Source organism: Corvus kubaryi, unplaced genomic scaffold (assembly GCF_017639235.1).
Source record: "Corvus kubaryi isolate FWS band 111438036 unplaced genomic scaffold, C.kubaryi_AGA036_p1.0 76, whole genome shotgun sequence".
NCBI classification, from domain to species: domain Eukaryota; kingdom Metazoa; phylum Chordata; class Aves; order Passeriformes; family Corvidae; genus Corvus; species Corvus kubaryi.
Window position 1 is genome coordinate 7,704,788 of NW_024582063.1, and position 19,349 is coordinate 7,724,136.

The 19,349-nt window shown below is 37.6% G+C and overlaps 1 protein-coding gene across 5 annotated transcripts in view; it reads left to right on the forward strand.

The window, feature by feature from the left end:
• Positions 1 to 19,349, forward strand: part of USH2A (usherin) — a 322,330-nt gene that overhangs the window by 18,514 nt on the left and 284,467 nt on the right. For all 5 annotated transcript variants that reach the window (XM_042051713.1, XM_042051712.1, XM_042051715.1 and 2 more), the window contains 4 exons: positions 12,883 to 13,018; positions 14,177 to 14,240; positions 16,538 to 16,832; positions 18,135 to 18,319. In XM_042051713.1, the coding sequence (XP_041907647.1) occupies positions 12,883 to 13,018; positions 14,177 to 14,240; positions 16,538 to 16,832; positions 18,135 to 18,319 (680 nt within the window). The remainder of the gene's footprint in view (positions 1 to 12,882; positions 13,019 to 14,176; positions 14,241 to 16,537; positions 16,833 to 18,134; positions 18,320 to 19,349) is intronic.

Sequence of the window (19,349 nt, forward strand, 5' to 3'; positions counted from 1 at the left end):
ATTCTTGAAGAGAGTTAATTGCTTCGGGAGCATTCCAGGGTTCCTTTCCCCCCACCCCTGTCCCCCCCTTTTTTTTTTTTCAAATTTCTGTTGTTCATCAGGGAATTCAAGCTGAACTAGTGGATCTATGCACAAAAAAAAAGACTTGGATTGAAGGAAAACCATTTCCCACTGAGAAGGGATTAACATTGTAGGAGATAGTGAAAAAGAGAAGTAAAGGAGGGCAAAGAAAAAAGCTAAATATCTTTTATACAAATGCTAGGAGCATATGTAATAAGACTGCTGAATGGGAGTGACATGTTTTCAAGGATAAGGAAGATATTATTGGAATAAGAGAGACAACCAGAAAAATGAAGGGGGATTTAAAATGCCAAGATACAGTTTCAGTGAAGGGAGACTAATATTAAGCTGAAAGAGATGTAACAATATTGCTGAGGGATGATACTCCATCTGCAGTAGGAAACACTCCTGCTCTCACCCCCTCCATTTAATTTTTTTTTTTAACTACTTTTTTTAAAACTAAGTTCAGTGGTTTGTATGCAAGGACATGTTAATGTAGTTGGGATTCTTGGCTGCTGTACCAGACTTGCTGGTGATCAGAAAAAAAGCCCCAGCAACAGAAGTATTTAAGACATACAGTGGTCCCTAAGAAAACCAGAACTTTGATTTGAAGAATGCTGGTGTATTGAAGAGTAGGGAGAGAGATTGTTAGAGATCACTTATGATATGGACTGTGTTAAAACTACAAATGAGAGCATGTTTCTGCTGTCACTGTAAGGTTGTTGCCTTTATGCTGTTAATGAAACAGTGTAGAATATTATCACAGTTATGGAAAGATGTAAATATAAATCTGTATGTGGAGACAAGAAGCAAAATCAAATGATCAAAAATCATGAAATTTGAAATGGTTGTGGGGTGGGGGTTTGGGCTAGATGGAAAAGCAGCCCTAAAGTTATTGATTTTAGCAAAGCTAACTTTGAAGGAAAGCAAAATGCTCCTGGGGTTTTTGCCTGCAATCCTGTGATGAATGGGAAATCCACTCCACACAAGTAGAGAGTACATAGTGTATAAAACACGTAGAGAGGCTGCAATTAAAATTCATCCCAGTTAAGTCAAGAAAAGGAAAGGCCGATATGGGCCTGAGGCAAAAGAAGGAAAGGCAAAGAGACAACTTGCCCCTCCCGACCTTATGCTTTTTCCTTCCCCTTCGCTGTTCTTTACCATTTCTTCTACTGTCCCTTTATCCTCTCCAGCCCTTCTGTTTTAAGATAGTTCTGTCACTGTGGTCCCCTGATGAGGTTTCTTCCTCAAGTCTCTTGTTTTTTTCACACTGGATTTCTCAGAGTGTGGGCATAACTGTTCAGAGTGCTTATAACATGGCCACGAGTCTTTCTCCCCTCTTCTCCCCAAAAATACTTACACTGTGCATCACCTTAAACATAGTTGCAAGCTGTATATAGCAGACATATTTTTTCTTTCCCAACTTCTTTTATCTGTTTGTGAATCTAGAATGATTTCAGTTCAATGTGTGGCAAGGGAAGCTGGGGAGGGCAAGTGAGGGGGTATGTAACAACTTGTATAGATGGTGTGTATATATGAAAATCTTTAGAAAAAGACACTATGCTGTGCTGGAACATCTACTGCTGAAATGGCAGGATTTCTTGAGAGCCAAGAGTGAAACAGGCACATACATAGTGGTATTCCTTTCTTTTGTGCAGAGTCAGGACACAAATTGTGTCTTCTTTTGGGACTGTGTGTGCAAGTTGCTTTATTGTTGAACCTCCCACATACACACGTTATCAGACATCTTGTTTCAAGGTGTAAAGAACAGATATGAGGAAGAAAGTAAATTTAACATATTTAAAGTCTGAATCTGGGCAGGTATAAAATGACATTGCTGAAGCTGTAGGTAGTTTATAGTAGCTGAAGATCTGGCCCTTAACTAATGCAAACAGTTTGAACAAATTTTGATCTGGCATTGTATTTTTAAAGGTGAACAAAGATTATAATGGCAGAAGTGGATTTTGGAGAGATATTTAATGGGGCATTGGTGGAAGATTGAATGGTCTTTTTCTGTCAATCTGTATTCCCTCTTTTTCTTTTTTAAATTGCAGTGATTTGTTAACTGCAGAAATTGGCAACAGGCAGAGAGCATGACCATGTGGTCTTATGGCATTCAGCTGATGACCTGTTTCTGACGATGGTATGAGGGTTCATAAAGTTTAGTTCCATGTGTATTGTGATGATAGTTGCATCTATATTTAAAGCTTTCTGTCACTGAAGCACTCTTGGTGTTGTCAGATGTCTATTGGACTGGATGAGCTGCAACTTCTTGCAATTGAATGTCAATAAGACCAAAGCAATTTTGGTTGATTCATAGCACCAGCTTAAGCATATTCACTTGCACAGATTACATTTGACAGATAGTTACCTTCAGCTGAACTCTGTGGTTAGAAGCCTTGGTATATTCTTGACAGTGAGCTTAAAGCTGATGCCTTATGTTTATTTCATATCCTGTTTTTGCCTTCCTAATACTGCATGTGTATGTCTACATTTAAATAAATTCACAGCTGAAGTACTAGTCACTCCACTTGTTATCTCTGGACAGAATGTTGTGATGAGTCAATTTCAGTATTTAAAAAATACTGAAATTGGTGGTTTTTTCCCATTTAGGCAGTTTTAATTTCAAAAGCTGTCTAATCAAGGATTTTTTTTTATCAGGAACTTCTGGAAAAGTGTCTGTCAAAGTCTAACAAGAAGAGGATAAGAAAAAAAGGTAGAGGATATAAGCAAAGATGAAAAAGTATTATTCTTCTTGGAATGTTTTTCTGGCATTCTATCAGTTTTCTGGCCTGCAGGGAAATATAGTCAGCACAGGTGTTCTTGCCCTATTATGTTAGTGAAAGTTAAAATCCTCTGGATTCTGGAACAAGATTGTGCACAGTGTCATCAAATACTGATATGTGTTAGCATCCCCTATAAATTTTGTAAAGAAAAGCATCTTTCCTTGTCATTTCTCATAACAGTTATAAAATAGTGTAGGTTAAAATAGTTTCAATCCTTGAGTCAGTTAGTTGATCCTGTTTATGGGTGAACTTACATACATTGCAACTTCATTTGGAACATACTGAAGAACCAAACTTTTGAATTATTTCAAACCATTTCCCTCCATGGATTCCTAGTCAGCTTAAAGCAGCATCCTGATTTTGAAGAAAAAAATCAGTGATTTAACACCAAGTACCTTGTACATATGCTGTTTCCACTCGCTCACAAGTTCAGTTTCTGTTCTTAAAGGCAAAGGTGATTTTCCTGTAAAGCTTAAGGAGGTCCTGAAAGGCAGATTTTTTTACTTCCTTCTCTCAGTGAAGAATAGGACTGCAGCATCCTTGAATTTTGATATGAATGAACCAGAAGTAAAATACTTTAATTAAGAGGCTTGTAGTTGCATATTTCGGCTAGACTGACGTGTTCTGGTGAGAGGACAGAGTTGACTCTGCAGTTTTGGCAAGAGTTACGTAATGAATCTCAGCCTAGAATGATGTTGGCATGTCGTCTTCTAAAAATGACAGAATGGTTGAAAGTAAAGGAATATCCCCTAACCATGGATGGTAACTTAAGCACCTTCTTTTTGGAAATCATCATAATAAATTCCCTGGCCATGTTGTTACTTGTGTTAGTAGTGGCAATGAAAAGCCTCAAACCCTCTTTGTTTTCTTCCCGTAAAATGCCGTTTGTCCTGAGAACCAAAGAAGTGTGAAAAGCATCACGTTGAAACCTCCACAGTAGCCAGGGTTGCACCTTGCCTCTACCATCTTCTATTCTTTTCCTTCAGACTTGCAGCTAAGTTGCTTCAAAGACTTGAATTACAGAGGGGTGAATTTGGGTTTGGTTGGGGGCACAGAGTTCCTACAGGTTAAAAACTATGGTTTTTGCCATGTGACGGTAGTATAGGATTTGAATATGGAAACAGGAATTTAGAAATGTGAACCAATCATTTAATAATAGCAGATAAAATTGATTTTATTATGTGTGTAGCTTTTGCATTTGCTGTAAGATTTTGGGCATACAAACTAAAAACAGCGCTGAAGATTTGAAATTGTGACAAGGTTGTAGCTGGAACAGCACCAGCCTCACTGGCAAACTCATCAGGCAGTTCTGTTGCTGGTACAGAAGGTGCCATTTGTCTGTCAAGTGTTATGCAGATAGATTATCTGAGCTGGCTTGTCCTCTTGGATATTATTCTTTAGTTTCCACAGCCCTCCCTCCCACAACCCCCCTGTCCCTATTAACGTGGTTATTAGCGTCTTTTTTGGTCTGTTTGAGAACAAGTTCACAGACAAATTCCTTCTGACATATCCTTGTTCTCATATGTTTGCTACATAAATTCATTATCTCTTGCCAAGCTTTAGATCTGCCAAGTTCCCTCTGTTTTGTCTCAATTTTCATTCCAGAGAAAAAAAAGTAAAATGCAAAATGCAAAACACTAAAAATGAACTCTTTTTATTTTAAAGGTTGTAAGCTTTGTCTCTGAGAGAGGGAAAAACAAACAAAAACAAGACCACAGGAGACTTTGATGTATGTAAGACATCTGCCCAAACATCTCTAGCAATAATGTCATCACAGCAATAGTTCTTTTTCTTGAATTATTTGTTCAGCTAAGGTTTTAAATTTGGATTAGGCTGCATTTGGTACTTTGTAAGGAGAGCTAAGCAATATGGGACTGTAGGAGCAGGCTCTGTGCTAGTGCTGGTGAGTCATATGTGGAGTATGGAGTAGAAGGTGGTTGAGTGTGATGTGGAATCCTGACTCATCTGCAGAGGTTAAACTGTGAGAACCTCTTTACTTTCTGAAGCAGTCATAAGGTGGCTGATAGATTATCTGAAGGGTTGGGAGAAGTAGAGGAGTTTTGGGGTCTTGTGGTTATAGAATCATAGAATATCCTGAGTTGGAAGAGACCCACACAGATGATAGAAGTCCTGCTCCTGGCCCTGCAGAGCACCAGCCCCAGGAGTGCCTGAGAGCATTATCCAAATGCTTCTTGAACTCTGCCAGGCTTGGGCTGTGACCGCTTCCGTGGGGATCCTGTTCCAGAGCCCAACCACCCTTTGGATGTGAACCTTTTCCCAGTGTCTGGCCTAAATCTCCCTTGACACAGCTTCATGTCATTCTCTTGGGTCCTGTCACTGATCACCAGGGAGAAGAGATCAGTGCCTGCCCCTCTCCTTCCTAGGTTAAACTATTTTGTTCCCTGTTTGTGTTAACGTTTGAGAAAAATAGTACTTGGGGGCAAGAATCTGCTGCCACCTGTATTCACTACATTTATCACATTGTTTAGGTTTTTTGTTGCTGTTGGTTTGTTGTTTATTTTTTTCTTTTTGTTTGTTTGGTTTTTTTAAAGCTAAATGTAAATATAGTAGATAAAAAAGAGGTAGTAATAATTAGTAGAATAATGCAAAATGAGAATAAGGCAAAAATGGGGGCTAGGTAAGGAGCCTTTAAAATTAATGTTTAAGGTGTGTAAATTCTACAATTTATTCAGTGAGGAAAGGTGTTGAATTGTGGCAGAAAGTTGTCTGCTATTTCTGATTCATCAATTTAGGGACACGTAGACACTCAGATTTAAAAAAAATATGTAAAATGCTGCATTGTGGTTTTTGGTGACTAGCTCTGCTTAAATGACAGCTGAAAGTAAGCTTGGATTCATGCTAGTGGTTTCATCCTGGTTTTTCTCCCCAAATTATTTTGCTGACGTCCATATCACTGACCTTTCCTCTTTACAGAAAATCATTTATGAAATATTAAAGCTGTGTGGAAGCCTTTGTAATTGCAGCTTCAGCAAGATTTGCAATTATGCAAGAAAATACTGAAATACATACCTTTGTGCATCTCATCTCTTTGATATGCAAAAGCCCTTTACTCTTGCTTTTATTAACTGTTATGCTTCTGTTTCTCACCTGCTTTTGCAGAGGAAATATCTGAACCCGCATATCCCCCAGTGGTAGAATATGCTGTATATCTTTATATGAGGAGGCAAAAAGAGCATATTTAGACAGGTTGAAGGTGAAAAAGATTTTTATGCTCAAGTTTCTGATTAGACCATTATAGCAGCATCACTAATTCCCCTCCTTCCATCTATTGTCTTCTTTCCTCTGTTGTCATCAGAGACCACTGTTGATTTGTTGACTCTATTAAGGTATTCAAGGAAGCCACAGGCCTGTCATTTTGGTCATAACCTTAATCTGTTTTCTCACCTTGGGAGAAAATGTGTTAATACACTGTCTGTTTCTATAGAACGAACTCATTGAGAAAGTTCCTGATGCAACAAATCTGCAATACATGTAGAAAGTAAAAAGGTTTTCTGAATCTTGGTTATTTTAACAGATAGCAAGCTATGTTTAGGTGACAATTTTTATAAGTACCATACCAAATTAAGTGACAGTAAGTAATTTTAACAGTACGTTGTGTAGTAATTTTTGAGCTGGATGAGTTGCAGCTCCTCCTGATTTCTAATAATCTCTGATTCCTTGTTATTTCTGAATGATTAAGCAGATCATTTATGCTAACTTCTGCTTTAATTTACATCTCTGTGAAGACTGTGTAACTTTATTGATTCTGGAGTTGCTTTCGTTTTTAAGACAAGTAAAGGGAGGGGCCATTTCTGCTGGCTTGCTGATTTGGAAAATAAATTGAACTTTTTTTTTTTTGCCTTACAGGTAAATTGTATAGCTGCCTAATTGCTTCTCATAAAAAACGTTAAAACTCTTCATATTGTGTATCACCTTTATAATGATTATTCTAATTCTGCGTAACCACTTGTTGTGCAAATAGGGCTTATTTTAAGGAAAATGAAAACAGACTTGTTTGAGTTTTTTTACAGTTTATTTTTTGTTCTCTTATTTGGGGGACAATTTGCTTTTCTTTCTTGTATTTGGGAAACTGACGTGTTTTAGTTTGTATAAATTTTTAAAATTTAACTTGCATTTGCAAGCTAGCTAAACTTGCATTTTTAATGTAAAAATTAGCTTTTTTTTTTTTTTTTTTTCTTTTAATTTTAGTACGCAGCTATCTGATTTTTGGAATAATCTTGCTCACTGTCAGGTATATTTCATAGATCCCCGAGCTGCTCCTCTTTCATCTTATTTGAAAACAGTAGTGTCCGTTACATGTACTGGACTGTAACCATTTCCTAGTATTGGAAGGTGCATTTTTGGTCTGTGTTTTATATGTGTCGGTCAGTCCTGCCCCTGCCTTCTGAGACTGTGTGATGGTCTGAATAGCTGTAAGAGCTGAAGTTGCAGTTGAAGTGCTTGCCATCACTAAGTTGGCTGGAAAATTAAGTAGGTTGGTATCATTTGGCTTAAATGACTGGAAAATATTTTTTTTCCTTTCGTTTTTGGTGCCAGAGTTCTCTGTGTTGTGAAACTCCTCATTTATGGCTTAAAAATCTGGGAAGAAATCCTTCTGGTTTATTAATCTGTCTTGCCAGACACTGGGATCTACTTATTAGAACAATAGATGATGGAAGGAAATGTTAAGATTAAATTGTATTTTATGGTTACTAGAAGCTGTGATGAATAAGAGTAAAAAGAATGTATATCCAACCGGTGGATGAGATTAATGTTGTCTTGAAATAACTCCCTTTAACTTGTCTGTAATATTTTAATAAATCTTACCCATGCCAATAAATATTGGAATAGGAAAGACAACATACAGGAAAAGGTTGTACTAACTGAAAAAAAAGTGTCTCTGAAGCATATAATAATTACAAATTAAAATATTTGGGGATGAGACTACTGCATTTGTTGGTTGTGTGTCATTTAGTACAGTGAAGCTTTGGTCCCTGGTTAGTGATCTTTAGCTCTGCTGTGATACATTTAGGGATTCTTAAGGATTTTTTTTTTAATGGAACATAAAGGATTCTTTTCTGTGTCTCTCCTTCCTATCTTATTTATTAGAAATCATTTTCCATGAGGTATATGGGTGGTATTGATATTAGGATTGACTTCTAATGGAAAAATCTTACTAATGCAAAAAGATCGTAGTGTTCACTGAAGAAAGGTTCAGTTAAACTCATTTATTTTGGCTGAAATGGTGCAATTCAATTCCACATGGAAGAGACTAAAATTGTCTCAGTTGCCTTTATATATATGTAAGAGGACATTTTGATGACAGGATGATTAATGTGTGTGAAGAAAAAGCGTATGTTGCTTAAGTGGGCCAGATATCACACATGTACATTACAAGGGAATAAATGTGAGTGTTATTATGTGACAGCCAAAACTTTGTAGATTGAGATCTCAGAACTCCCCCAAACTGGCTTTGGCTTCTAAAGGGTCATTGTAGTTCAAAAAAGTGGAGTCTATATAACTGTGTCTTGTACTTGATAGCAAAATCTCTTCTGCCCCTGTGTTAATGATGAGGAATATTAGGCTATTTGGTTTTTTTTTTAAAAAGCGTATTGTTAATTTTTATTGTATTACTACTGATTTTTACAATACCTATTATACTCTTTACTTTTAACAGTTATACTATTCATTTATTTATACATTGTTATACCAGTAGGCGTTATAACTGTAGATATCAGTACAACACACGGCTTATAAAAAAAACCAGAAAGAAAAAAACCATGGTATTCTTCAGTCAAGGAGCTTCTGCTTTTTGCCGTAGTGCCTTAGCCAGTGCAACTGCTCTGAAGTGGAATATTTGGTTGTGATGTTTCTTTTTTGCCACACAGATTACTGCAATATAGTGGAAGTTAGCAGTTCTGTTAGCACTTAGTACATGAAAATAGTGGCTTTTGTTTACATGGCAGTTCTATCTGATCCAAACCGAGTGGCAAAATTCATGTTAAATTTCATTGTTGTGTTTTCAGGAGTAGAATCTGAAGAGCACAGATCTTTAGGTGAGAAAATAAAGTTGTAGTATGTTTCCTGTACCTATATCATTTTATTAACAATAACATGGACACAATCCTGTGCCATGTTCTCTGGAATGACCCTGCTTGAACAGGGAGGTTGGACCATGTGATCCACTGTGGTCCCTCCCAGTCTGTGATTTTGTGATTCTGCAGTACCCTGACCTATAGAGCAAGAAAGGTTTCTTAGGCAGGAAGGGGTTTTATTTGGTATTGTGGTCTCTGATGCTAGAGAACTGTAAGCTTAATTTGGGATGCACCAAAGGAACTTGCCTCTCAGCTCTTTGGTCCAGCCCCTCTCATCTTGAAATTCTTTTGGATCATACCAAGAGTGCAATTAGAGGAAAGAGTATTGCTGTCTTTCACCACCTCAATTCACCATCAAATGGATTTTCCATTGCTTGGAATTGGTGTTAGGTTCTATGTTGGCAGAGGCTGATGTAGTTTCAGAGCAAGTGTATCTTAGTAACTAATCCTTGCTACCTCCTTGAGAGGTGATTTGCTGTATCTGACAGATGGGCAAGCAGAGGAGCGTGAGATGGTTTCAGGGCTGGGATTAGAGTGCTGATGTCCCAGGCTTCTGGTTCTGTGCTCTCCACAATAAAGCCAACCTTTCCTACCCATCTCCTGCTACTCTCTTGTGGCAAATTCCTATTGAATGTTATTAATAAGGACAACAGGAGAATAATCCTGTTGTCCTAGTCAGGAGGGAAACTGTTCTTTTAGTTCTGTGCTATTGTATGGAATTTAATGCTAACAGTCAGGAGACCTTAACTAACTACATCAAACAGCCCATCCGGTGCCAGCCTTTCTTCTTATTTAGCTTAGTCTGAACTGAAACCAAACTTTGAGACTTCCTCTCCTCCCACAGTGGAGAGCCACTGGGATTTTTTATACCACACATGGTTTCCCTCCTACATTTTCCTCCCATGTCAGATATTCATACCCCTTTTAATAACCAGCAGGGGGATCATTACATTGAGCTACTGCCAAATGCATAATGACTGCTGCCTTTGCCTTACACAGTCACTGCACTACTGATATCCAATTCAGCATTGTAAAGTGCTTAGGGCTACCTTGAGGATGTGCTATATTAAACCCAACTATTCTAAATCCTATTTAATACAAAGAGATTGGTAGTGGGGGAGGGGGGAGGGAGATTTAAAATTGTTGTTAGTCACCTATTTTCAACAAGTAAAAATACGTGGTCACTTAGGGCCCAATTCTGTCCCTTTTAAGTCATAAATAGACCCCTTGATTTTTGTATGGGGTGCATGGAGGTGAGCACTCTGCTTGCCACAGGGGGAGGCAGAATTGGGTCCTATAGAGCTGTGCCTGAGACAGTAAGTTTGCAAGCAGCTGATGGGGGTGAGCGTGCCCATTTCTGAATTCCCCCTACAAATGTTTTACAGTGGAAACAGGAAAGCGGAAACATGCTTCATATCTGACTGAAAATAAAGGTACTCTTAAACTTGTAAAAGGCAACATTTTTATTTGAATGATATGACAGAGCTGCCACAGGAGTGTTACCTGCTATAAAGAAAGCTTAAGAATTATTACCTTTATTAGACCAGTGACACTGAGCTTTAGCCATACATTTCTAACTTCTGTCCCTCTACAGAGACAATTTTCTTTTCTTAAATAAACTGTCATGCTAGTGTTAATATATTGTTGGCTCCCTCATACTCTGAGAATACTGCTGATATAAAACATGTATATGTTAGATTGGTAATAGTATCTTTAGTGTAGCTGACTAGAACAAATGTGTTTCCCTCATGGCTGTGCTAATGTGATAAAGGAAAATTGGCTGTTCATCAGCTTTTGGCTGGGTAAAGACAGTAGAGATGGAACCACATTCTTTTTTATGCATTAATACCACTGAGAACTTTTCACTAGTTATATTTCATGTGCAGGCATGTTGTGCAAAGATGTTGTAAAACATGAGATAATGCTACAAATAACAAAGTAGAAAAGCCTGTATCTTTTATGATGATAACAGTCAAACACCAAATGACAGTAACAGGCTGTAAAAAACGTGATGCAGAAAAAAAATGCAGTGTAACCACAATATATACATATACTTAGGCTCTTGCAAATAGGGCATCAGATGTTTAGAGGGCTTTGAATTAAAATTAAATAAAAAACTGTTGTATTTAGGTCATTGATGTGTCAACACAAAAGATAATTTAAAATGGAGAGATGTATTTTGAGCAGTGAAACTCATATGCAATAACTTTTTGAACAAATCTCAAGGCTTAGTAATTATGGTAATAGCCTTCAAATTTCCATCAGTGGAAGGGCAATAAATATTCCTGTCTAAATTTGGGAAATATTGACTGAATCTGGAAATGGCAATAAAGCTCAGCATGCATGTGTATGTTTGAAAGTACAGTTTAAGGAGGAAAAATTCATTTGTACAATTTTGTGTGAAGCCAAAAAAAAAAAAAAAAGCCAAACAAACCCCTCCATCTTATTTCATGTTTTCTTTCTTAAAATGCTGATAGACTCATGTTGCCCAAGGCACTGATGCTGATCATCTGAGCTCAGATTTATAGATAATTGTGTCCGTTTATCTTGGTCTGAAATTTGAAAGACTTTATTGTCAGAGTAGTATTGTCTGTGCTTATATTGTGGTTTTCAAGCTGGTATTTTGTTAACTGGTAAAAAAGTTCTCTTTCCTTTTTTTGCAACAAATTATTCTGGTTTGTAAACCTTCTATGTCCTCACATAGGTATTGTTCTTATGGAAGCAATAATTCCAGGTTTATTTTGTTTTGATTCGCGTGACTATCAAGGTGGGCTAAAGTGCTCTATTTTTATTGGCCTTGATAGACATGATTCACCAGGCATCCATACCTGCAAAATTTAAAAAATGCTCTGTAAATTGGCAGCAACAAAATGGTGTTTCAAAATTTGAAATCTATCAAGTTCTCATGTGAAAAAAGCTTTATGCAAGCTAAACATTGCTAAAACCCAAGTAATTTTTTTTTTTTGGTAAATAAATCACTTTCTGAAATAAAAGTTTTAGATAAGTCCAACTTAGTTTCTCTAATTAACTTCATTAATGGGATGACTATAGCAATGACTATAGCCACAATACTTCTGGTTTTCATTTGTGAGGGCCTGGAATTTTTAAATGAGAGTATTGAATTTCCCAAAATGTAAGGCTGAAAGATGCTCCCATATTATTAAACTTTTCCTAATTTTAGGTAACCTAAATCTAAAGATTTCTAATGCAAAAACCCCCCCAACTTTATAAAAGCTCAGCATCTTGTGACTTTGTGGAGCTGGGAGAATGCCATAAAGTATTTCTATGAACGTTAGCTCAGATTTAAAATGAATTGGCAGGGAAGGGAGCACTTGCAGGAAACAGTACCCTGGGGTGCTGGCTGAGTGCATATTCCTAGCCAAGGGTTCCCTTGATGTAAGGGAATTACCCAGTGGGTGTACAGCAGATGTAGGCACTTTCTATACTGTTCCCTTCAGCCCTTGTAGAAAGAAGCATGCTAGGGTTAGGGAGGCATTTTGGGGGGTTTTAGAGGCCTGTGTTTGGTTATCCTGAGCATGGTGTTCAGCCCCTTGAGGCCTGTTTGAAGTGATGTATGAGAAGAGTTGTGACAGCTGTAACACGTGCCCATGGCCCGAAGTGGTGATGGAGCTCTAAACCAGCCTTGTACCTTGTGAAACACACCCACCCTTCTTTTCTGCTCTTCCCCTCCAACTCCACCAGATCCCTGTACTGTAGTTCCTTCTTTGATTTAACTCGTGTAGAAATTTTATACTCTCTGCATCTGGGTGATGATCTAGTAATGAAAAAGAGGTAACTGCTTTCAGTAGGCACCAAAAATAGAGACAGCAAATAGCCTGAGGTAATGTTATCAGTTAATCAGTGATCGACAAAAAAAAGTAGAGAAATAAAAGTGATTGCATGATAAAGCATGTGTTTCCCCCTTTACATTGATTCTATAGGTGCATCACAGCCGAATTAGTTTCTTCTTGAATGGCTGGGAAGATGATAACACACCTTTTGATTCAAGGACTCTTATGGGAACAGTTGCAGATACTGATGCTGATGGTATTCTGCAAATTGGACAAAGCTTCACAGGTAAATCTTGTAGTACTTTAGTGGAACGCACTGGATAGTCAAAATAAAATATTCATGATGTGGTTAAAAGAAGAGTGTGGGTAATTTAAAGTTATCTATATGCTGAGAAGTAATACCTTACTGCAGAAGAAAATTCTTATTGTACAATTAGCTTTCTCAAAAGACTGTCTGAAGATAGAATAAATTATGATCATCTACCAAACATCTATGTGTTCCTGCATCTAGGTAAGTTTTCCTGCATTCGCTAAAACGTGTATGTAAAGGGACTTATTCCGCTAATTTCTGATCATAGTTTCTCTGAGTAAATGTAGGGAACTGTTTCAGAATGGAATTGTGCGTGGCCACTAGACTACACTCCTCTTTCTGCAGTCAGGAGCAGAGCTGAAGGTTTCTGGCTGTCTGTGTTCTTCAGTTCTATCAATAATCATGTAAACCATGTCAGAATGAGAATATTTTAGCCTCTAGTAATGGCTGAGAGTTTCTCTTCATCTGCATCTAGAGTTTTATATGGACTATATCATGACATGATCATTGAAGAACAGTGGGGGATGTTTTATTGCTTTTCGCTAATTCTTGGCTTTGCAGGTGTAAGAACACTGACTATTGCTCTTCAGGAACATGCACAATTTGAAGTTAACTCCTAAATATATGTCACATAAACAGTTTTATTGTGGCTTTGGGCAAGAAAGTATTCTGTGCTCCATTTCTTAAAGCTTGTATTTGGAAATGTATTTTGTTGTGGTTTTGATTTTGAATACTGGATAGCTAATAATCACGTAAAAGAAAGGAATATTTTAAAATGCTTTTTATCTTTATTGTATAAATTGATAGGTACAGTTGTACCTACTGTATCTCTTCTCTAATTAGAGGTGGCACATGGACTGGCTCATTACTTCTGTCTAATGAGCCGATGCCTGTGCCACCTCTCTAATCAGAAAAGAGATAGGTACAAAATGTTCTTATAAAGTTATTATAAATCATTCTTTTTTATCAAAAAAATTAAGTCACTGCCCTCTATAGTTTTGTCCAGGTCCAAGCTGGTTTCATTCAGGAGGGGTAATTGTGCAGGAGAGATTTCTGAGTGCTGAATTAAAGGTGCTCTCAAGCAATGCAAAGCTGCCTTCTGCTCAATAGATTATTTATAGTGTATTTTCTTAGGTTTGGAGCAATTTGTTGGAAGAATGCAAGATTTCCGATTTTACCCAGTGGCACTTACAAACAGGTAAAGAACTTTTGTTTTTGTAACAAAATAAGAGTGTGGCGAGAACAAAGTGTAGATAACAATATGCTTATTTCCCAAAGTATAGTGCTTTTCAGATGTTGCCTTTAGATAATTTCTTATGACGATGTAGTTTCCTGATCCTCATTTCAAAGATTATTATAAAAAATCTTGAGTTAAAATAAATACAACAAATTAATATGTTTTGCTTTTGAACTGTTGCTTAAGTAGGCTTGATGTGTGTAGTGGTGTGTGTATACACATGTAGTGAAACTGTAATAAATATGTGCTCTCCTTGTTATGGTTGTCCTTGCTACAACCTGACTTAGTATATATTCTGCAGAGAGTAGATCCAGTTGCTAGATTTCAATGCTTAGAAACTGTCTAGGTGTTATCTACTCATCATAATTCTGACATAATAGTGTGTGCTGATAAGCTTAGTCCTGGTGGATAAGACTTGCTAAGCTTCCTCCAAGCTCCGTGTAAACTGTAGGGCAAGGGAGCACAGCAGACTAGTCCAGTTTTGACCACTTAAATACCAGTGATGTAGATGAGGAGGACAGGCACTCCAACTGATTAGCACGCTGCCTTTGTTGCTGGAAGCTTGGCTCCATGTGTTTAGCTGTTGCTTTCCTCTGGTTTCCCTTCCCCACAGTATCCATGTCAGGTATTCTTGGTGTACCCCTGCCCCGAGGTGCCACTGTCCCTTGCTCTCTAGATGAGATTGTCACCATAAGGCACCAATGACTTTGCTACCTCAGCCCGCAGAGCCCTGGGTAATTGCTTTGACTTCCTCTGTTCCCGAGGCCAAACTACTGTTGCCACTGCAATTTCTGTTGCCCTCCAGCCTCCCTTCCTAGCACATTACCAAGAAATGTTACCTTTGTTATCCAGCTCATGCTGGATTAATCCAGTCAATTCAGGCTGGCCAGAAGTAGTCAGGTCCTATTTGTCTGCATGGTGCTTCTGGGGAGGCTGCACACAATGACACTCAGGACTGCAGACCTTCAGGCTACTTAATGATAGTCTTTCAATAAGATGTAGAGCAGTTTCCTCGGAGCTCAGCTGTCTGCAGGACATTATGATGAACTGAGCTTCTGTGAATTGGAAGTATTAATGTGAATCTGAATTCCAAGTTTTATGAAAATCATGTTGGTTGTATTTCTCAGAGCAATGCTTGTCAAATCTTTTGAACTACAGTTTAGGTCAGTGAAATGAATAAAGCTTAACAATTGAAAATGAAGGTATTTTACAGACTGTTTTGACCTACTGATGTCTTTGTCGATTTGGTTTTATATCCACAAATAACTTGGTCCAAAATGTTTGTCTGGGATAAACTGGGAAGGAAAGTCTTGCCTGCATGCCAATCAATGAGGCTCTGGCTGTGTAAAAGATCCTGACTCTGGGTTCTATGGAAGTTGTAGTGGCAGCTAGCAAGTATTTATTTGCTTAATAAGCACACAAAATTATGTTCTTACTGATAAAGTAGGAAAATGGGAAAAGTAATAAGATTGAAATATAAAAATTCAGTTATCTTCTAGACTCACAGAATCCTTCCTTTACACCAGAGGTGAGCAGATAAAGAACTATCCATGTCATTCATATCTGCTTACTTGCCTGCCTTACATACCTTTGTATCTATTTCAGTTGCTGATGTCAGAGGGAACTGAAGTATCTCAATGATTTGGCATGACTAGGTTGATTGCAGTTAAAAAAGTGGGCATTTTTATTAAAATTAGTTAAAAGTGAAAATATTTCTATCCAAGTTTTCTAAGGTACAATATAGTATTGTTCAAGCTGGTCTTTTCGGAGGATTTGAGTGCAAAAATTGAACTTTACTGTAGTTATAGGCAGTATATTGATACTATGGTGTGTTTAAGAACAGGATCCAGACTGCTGATTGGAGTCAGACATGATGTTGCAATAAAATGTTAAGAGTTTTTCTCCTTGCATCAATGGCTGGATTCATCCTATCTAACTTTAGACACCCCACCAAAGAACTCATTTCCCTCAGTGCCCTGTGTCTGAAGAACTCCATGTGTGTGGAGCAATGAAAGAAGCTCCTGAGAGGTTCTTCACAGATATTTTCTGAAGGTGCCTGCTGCTCTACCACTGGTAATGTAGAGACCCTGAGGGGGGCTTCGTTCCTGGTTGATTGCCCCATTTTTATGAGCTTAACTCAGGAATTTAGGGCTTCTACTATAATCTAAACTGAATTTTGTTTAATCTATGAGCCTAGATGCACAAAGTAACATTTGTTCTTTTTGTCATGTATGCAATTATTATTTGTGCTGTGACAGAGACATTTTGGAAGTATTCTCTGGAAAATTCCCTCATCTTCATACCCAGTCTGAATGCCGCTGTCCTGGAAGTCATCCCCGGGTACACCCTTTGATACAGAGGTACTGCATCCCTAATGGTGCAGATGATACAACTAATGACAGGGTGCTGAGGCTGGATGCAGAAGCCCATCCTCTCTACTACATCAATGATAATGACATTGGGACCACCTGGATTTCATCTGTGTTTGCTAATACTGCAAGCCTGGATCGTGGTGTTTCAATCACAATAGATTTACAAAATGGACAGTATCAGGTAATGAGAAGATGACGTTTGCTATTTATTAAATCAAAACTAAGAAAAGATTTTTGTAAACATTGCATTGCAATTTTGAAGAAATTCAAACCTTATGCTTTAAAATGTTATCCTTAGAGGACCAGGAAGAAAGTTTCCTTTATTGGCATATAACAGTGCAGAAGGCAACGGGATGCATTATGGTTTGTGGCATTCTCTTTCAATGTGCCTGTTGTAATGAGCAGTGATCTGGAATAGATATACAAGAGTAGATATCCTGTGTGAAGGCACCAATACTTAGAAACTGATAGTTGTCTTTAAACTCCACTTTTGTAAATTTCAACTTTAATTTTAATTTCTTTTAAAACCTGAGGTGCTTGTTTTGTACATGCTGGTAGAAAACTGACTGCAGACAAATGAAATTTAATGTATCGAAAGCACACTGACGTATTAGAGGGTGCTTCTGTTTGTAGGTGTTCCGGAGGTGGCCAATTAGCCTCCCAAGGAATACGGAAGGCAATACATTGCCTATCCTGCAATGATAGGCAGGCATGGTTACTGAAGAGGCTGTATTGCATCTAGCACTCCACTCGCCTGTTGAAGAGTGTCAGGATGTCTTGGAAGGAGGGACATACCAGTAGCGGAGCTGCATTCACAACAGGGAATTCACCAAATTTCTGTGTATTCTTGCTGGCCTTTTTCTTTTTTTTTTATATTAATGGTGAGAAGGGAAAGAATATGATGACAGGCTTTGGCTACATATGTAAAAATTAATCCTTTAGTTAAAAATTATTTTAAATGTATGTGAAATTCTTGGGTTTTGCTTATTTAATACACACATTTCTGCTTAAGTAGTATGCTGAGGGAAATGCTCTTTGAAACGCTCTTTGAAACAACACAGGTATTTCATGAGATTCTGAGCTAGAAATACGGAGAATTCAAAAAAAAAATTACCTGTTATCAGACAAACAACTCGTCAAATGTTTGGCAGCACAAAATTACAACTTTCATTTTTACCTAAATAATGTCGCTGTAACAAATTGTGGACCTGACTGTGTAGTGCATTTTCAAATGGTCTTCGAGATAAAGTGAAGTTCTGATGCAACAGGTCGGTAGTTGTGTGATAGTGTCTGAGAGATCAAAGAGCTTGTTCAACAAAAAAGGTTCTCTTTGGCTTTAGTTGGGAATATGTGGGGTGAAATATGGCTGCTTCTGTCTGGGAGTGGTAAAGCAGACTGTATAGTTACATAAAAAAGAAGTTGATATTCTCCTTGTTTTACGACTTAACCATTAATATCACTCCGTAAATTTATCTTCTTGTAGGTATTCTATATTATACTGCAGTTCTTTAGCCCACACCCTGAAGCAGTAAGAATTGAAAGAAAAAAAAGAGATGATCTAAAATGGGAAGATTGGCAGTATTTTGCTAGAAATTGCAGTATTTTTGGAATGGAGGACAATGGATCTCTGGAAAAACCAGACTCTGTCAACTGTCTTCAGATGCATAGGTATGAGTGGGTATTATCTGCATAATACAGATACTTTGAACAGGTGACATCCTGACACAATTCATTTCTATGTCCCAATGAGACAGAATCTTTTAATTTGGTACACTCATTTTTTATGGACTGCTGAGTATATAAAAGATCCTAAACATGACCTTTTGACTCAAGCTTGCCAAAAAGTCTTCTGTCATTTTTATCAGATTTTACTCATTTATGAGTGTGACACAATTGATTCCTCTGTTGTTTTTGAGGTAGAGTTTTGAAATTTTACGTGTTAGTGTTTTGATGGCTATTGTCAGTAGAATTACAGAACATTGAGAGGATGAGTGGAGGAAGGTGCTGATACAACATTGTTTCAAACTGCCTAGTGAATGTGAAAGTCTGCCTTCTGATCTCTGGGAGTGCGACTTGTTCTGAAGCTTAGGAAAGAGGCCAAACTGAAGTACAAAAGCCAGTTGTTCAACCCTGCTAGTGTTCATTCAAGACATGTAAGAAATGGGTTGAAAATGGTATCTTGAAGCTTTCTCATCTTTCTAAGCAAGAACCAATATAAAACTGTGGAAGAGGGGCAAGAAGGATTAGTGCCTTTTAGAAGTATGTTGCAAGCCCATTTACTCTCAATTAATCATATGAAAATTTAAAGCTTTATAATATGAACATTTCATAAATCTAGTGTATAACATGTATGATAGTTAGTATGTTATCATTTTAAACACACATGCATGTATGTACACACACATATATATAGAATTGAATCTATACCACTACATCTATTCAAATACATTCTCTCTTGCCTGAGTTCAGATGCCGGTCAGTATTAGGCTTGTTTAGTACTTGGCTGGAAATCAGTGAGAAAATACATTACCAGGTGCTGTAGGCATTTAGCTTTTTTGGGTTTTTTTTCCCCTTTTGCTACCTTTCTAGGACTTCTCAAGTGTCAGCAGCTTTGTCTGTTCTCCAGGAATTCAGAATTCTGAGGAGAGGAGCATATGGTCATTTGAGTTACACTACTTTTCAGCAAAGGACTCTGAGC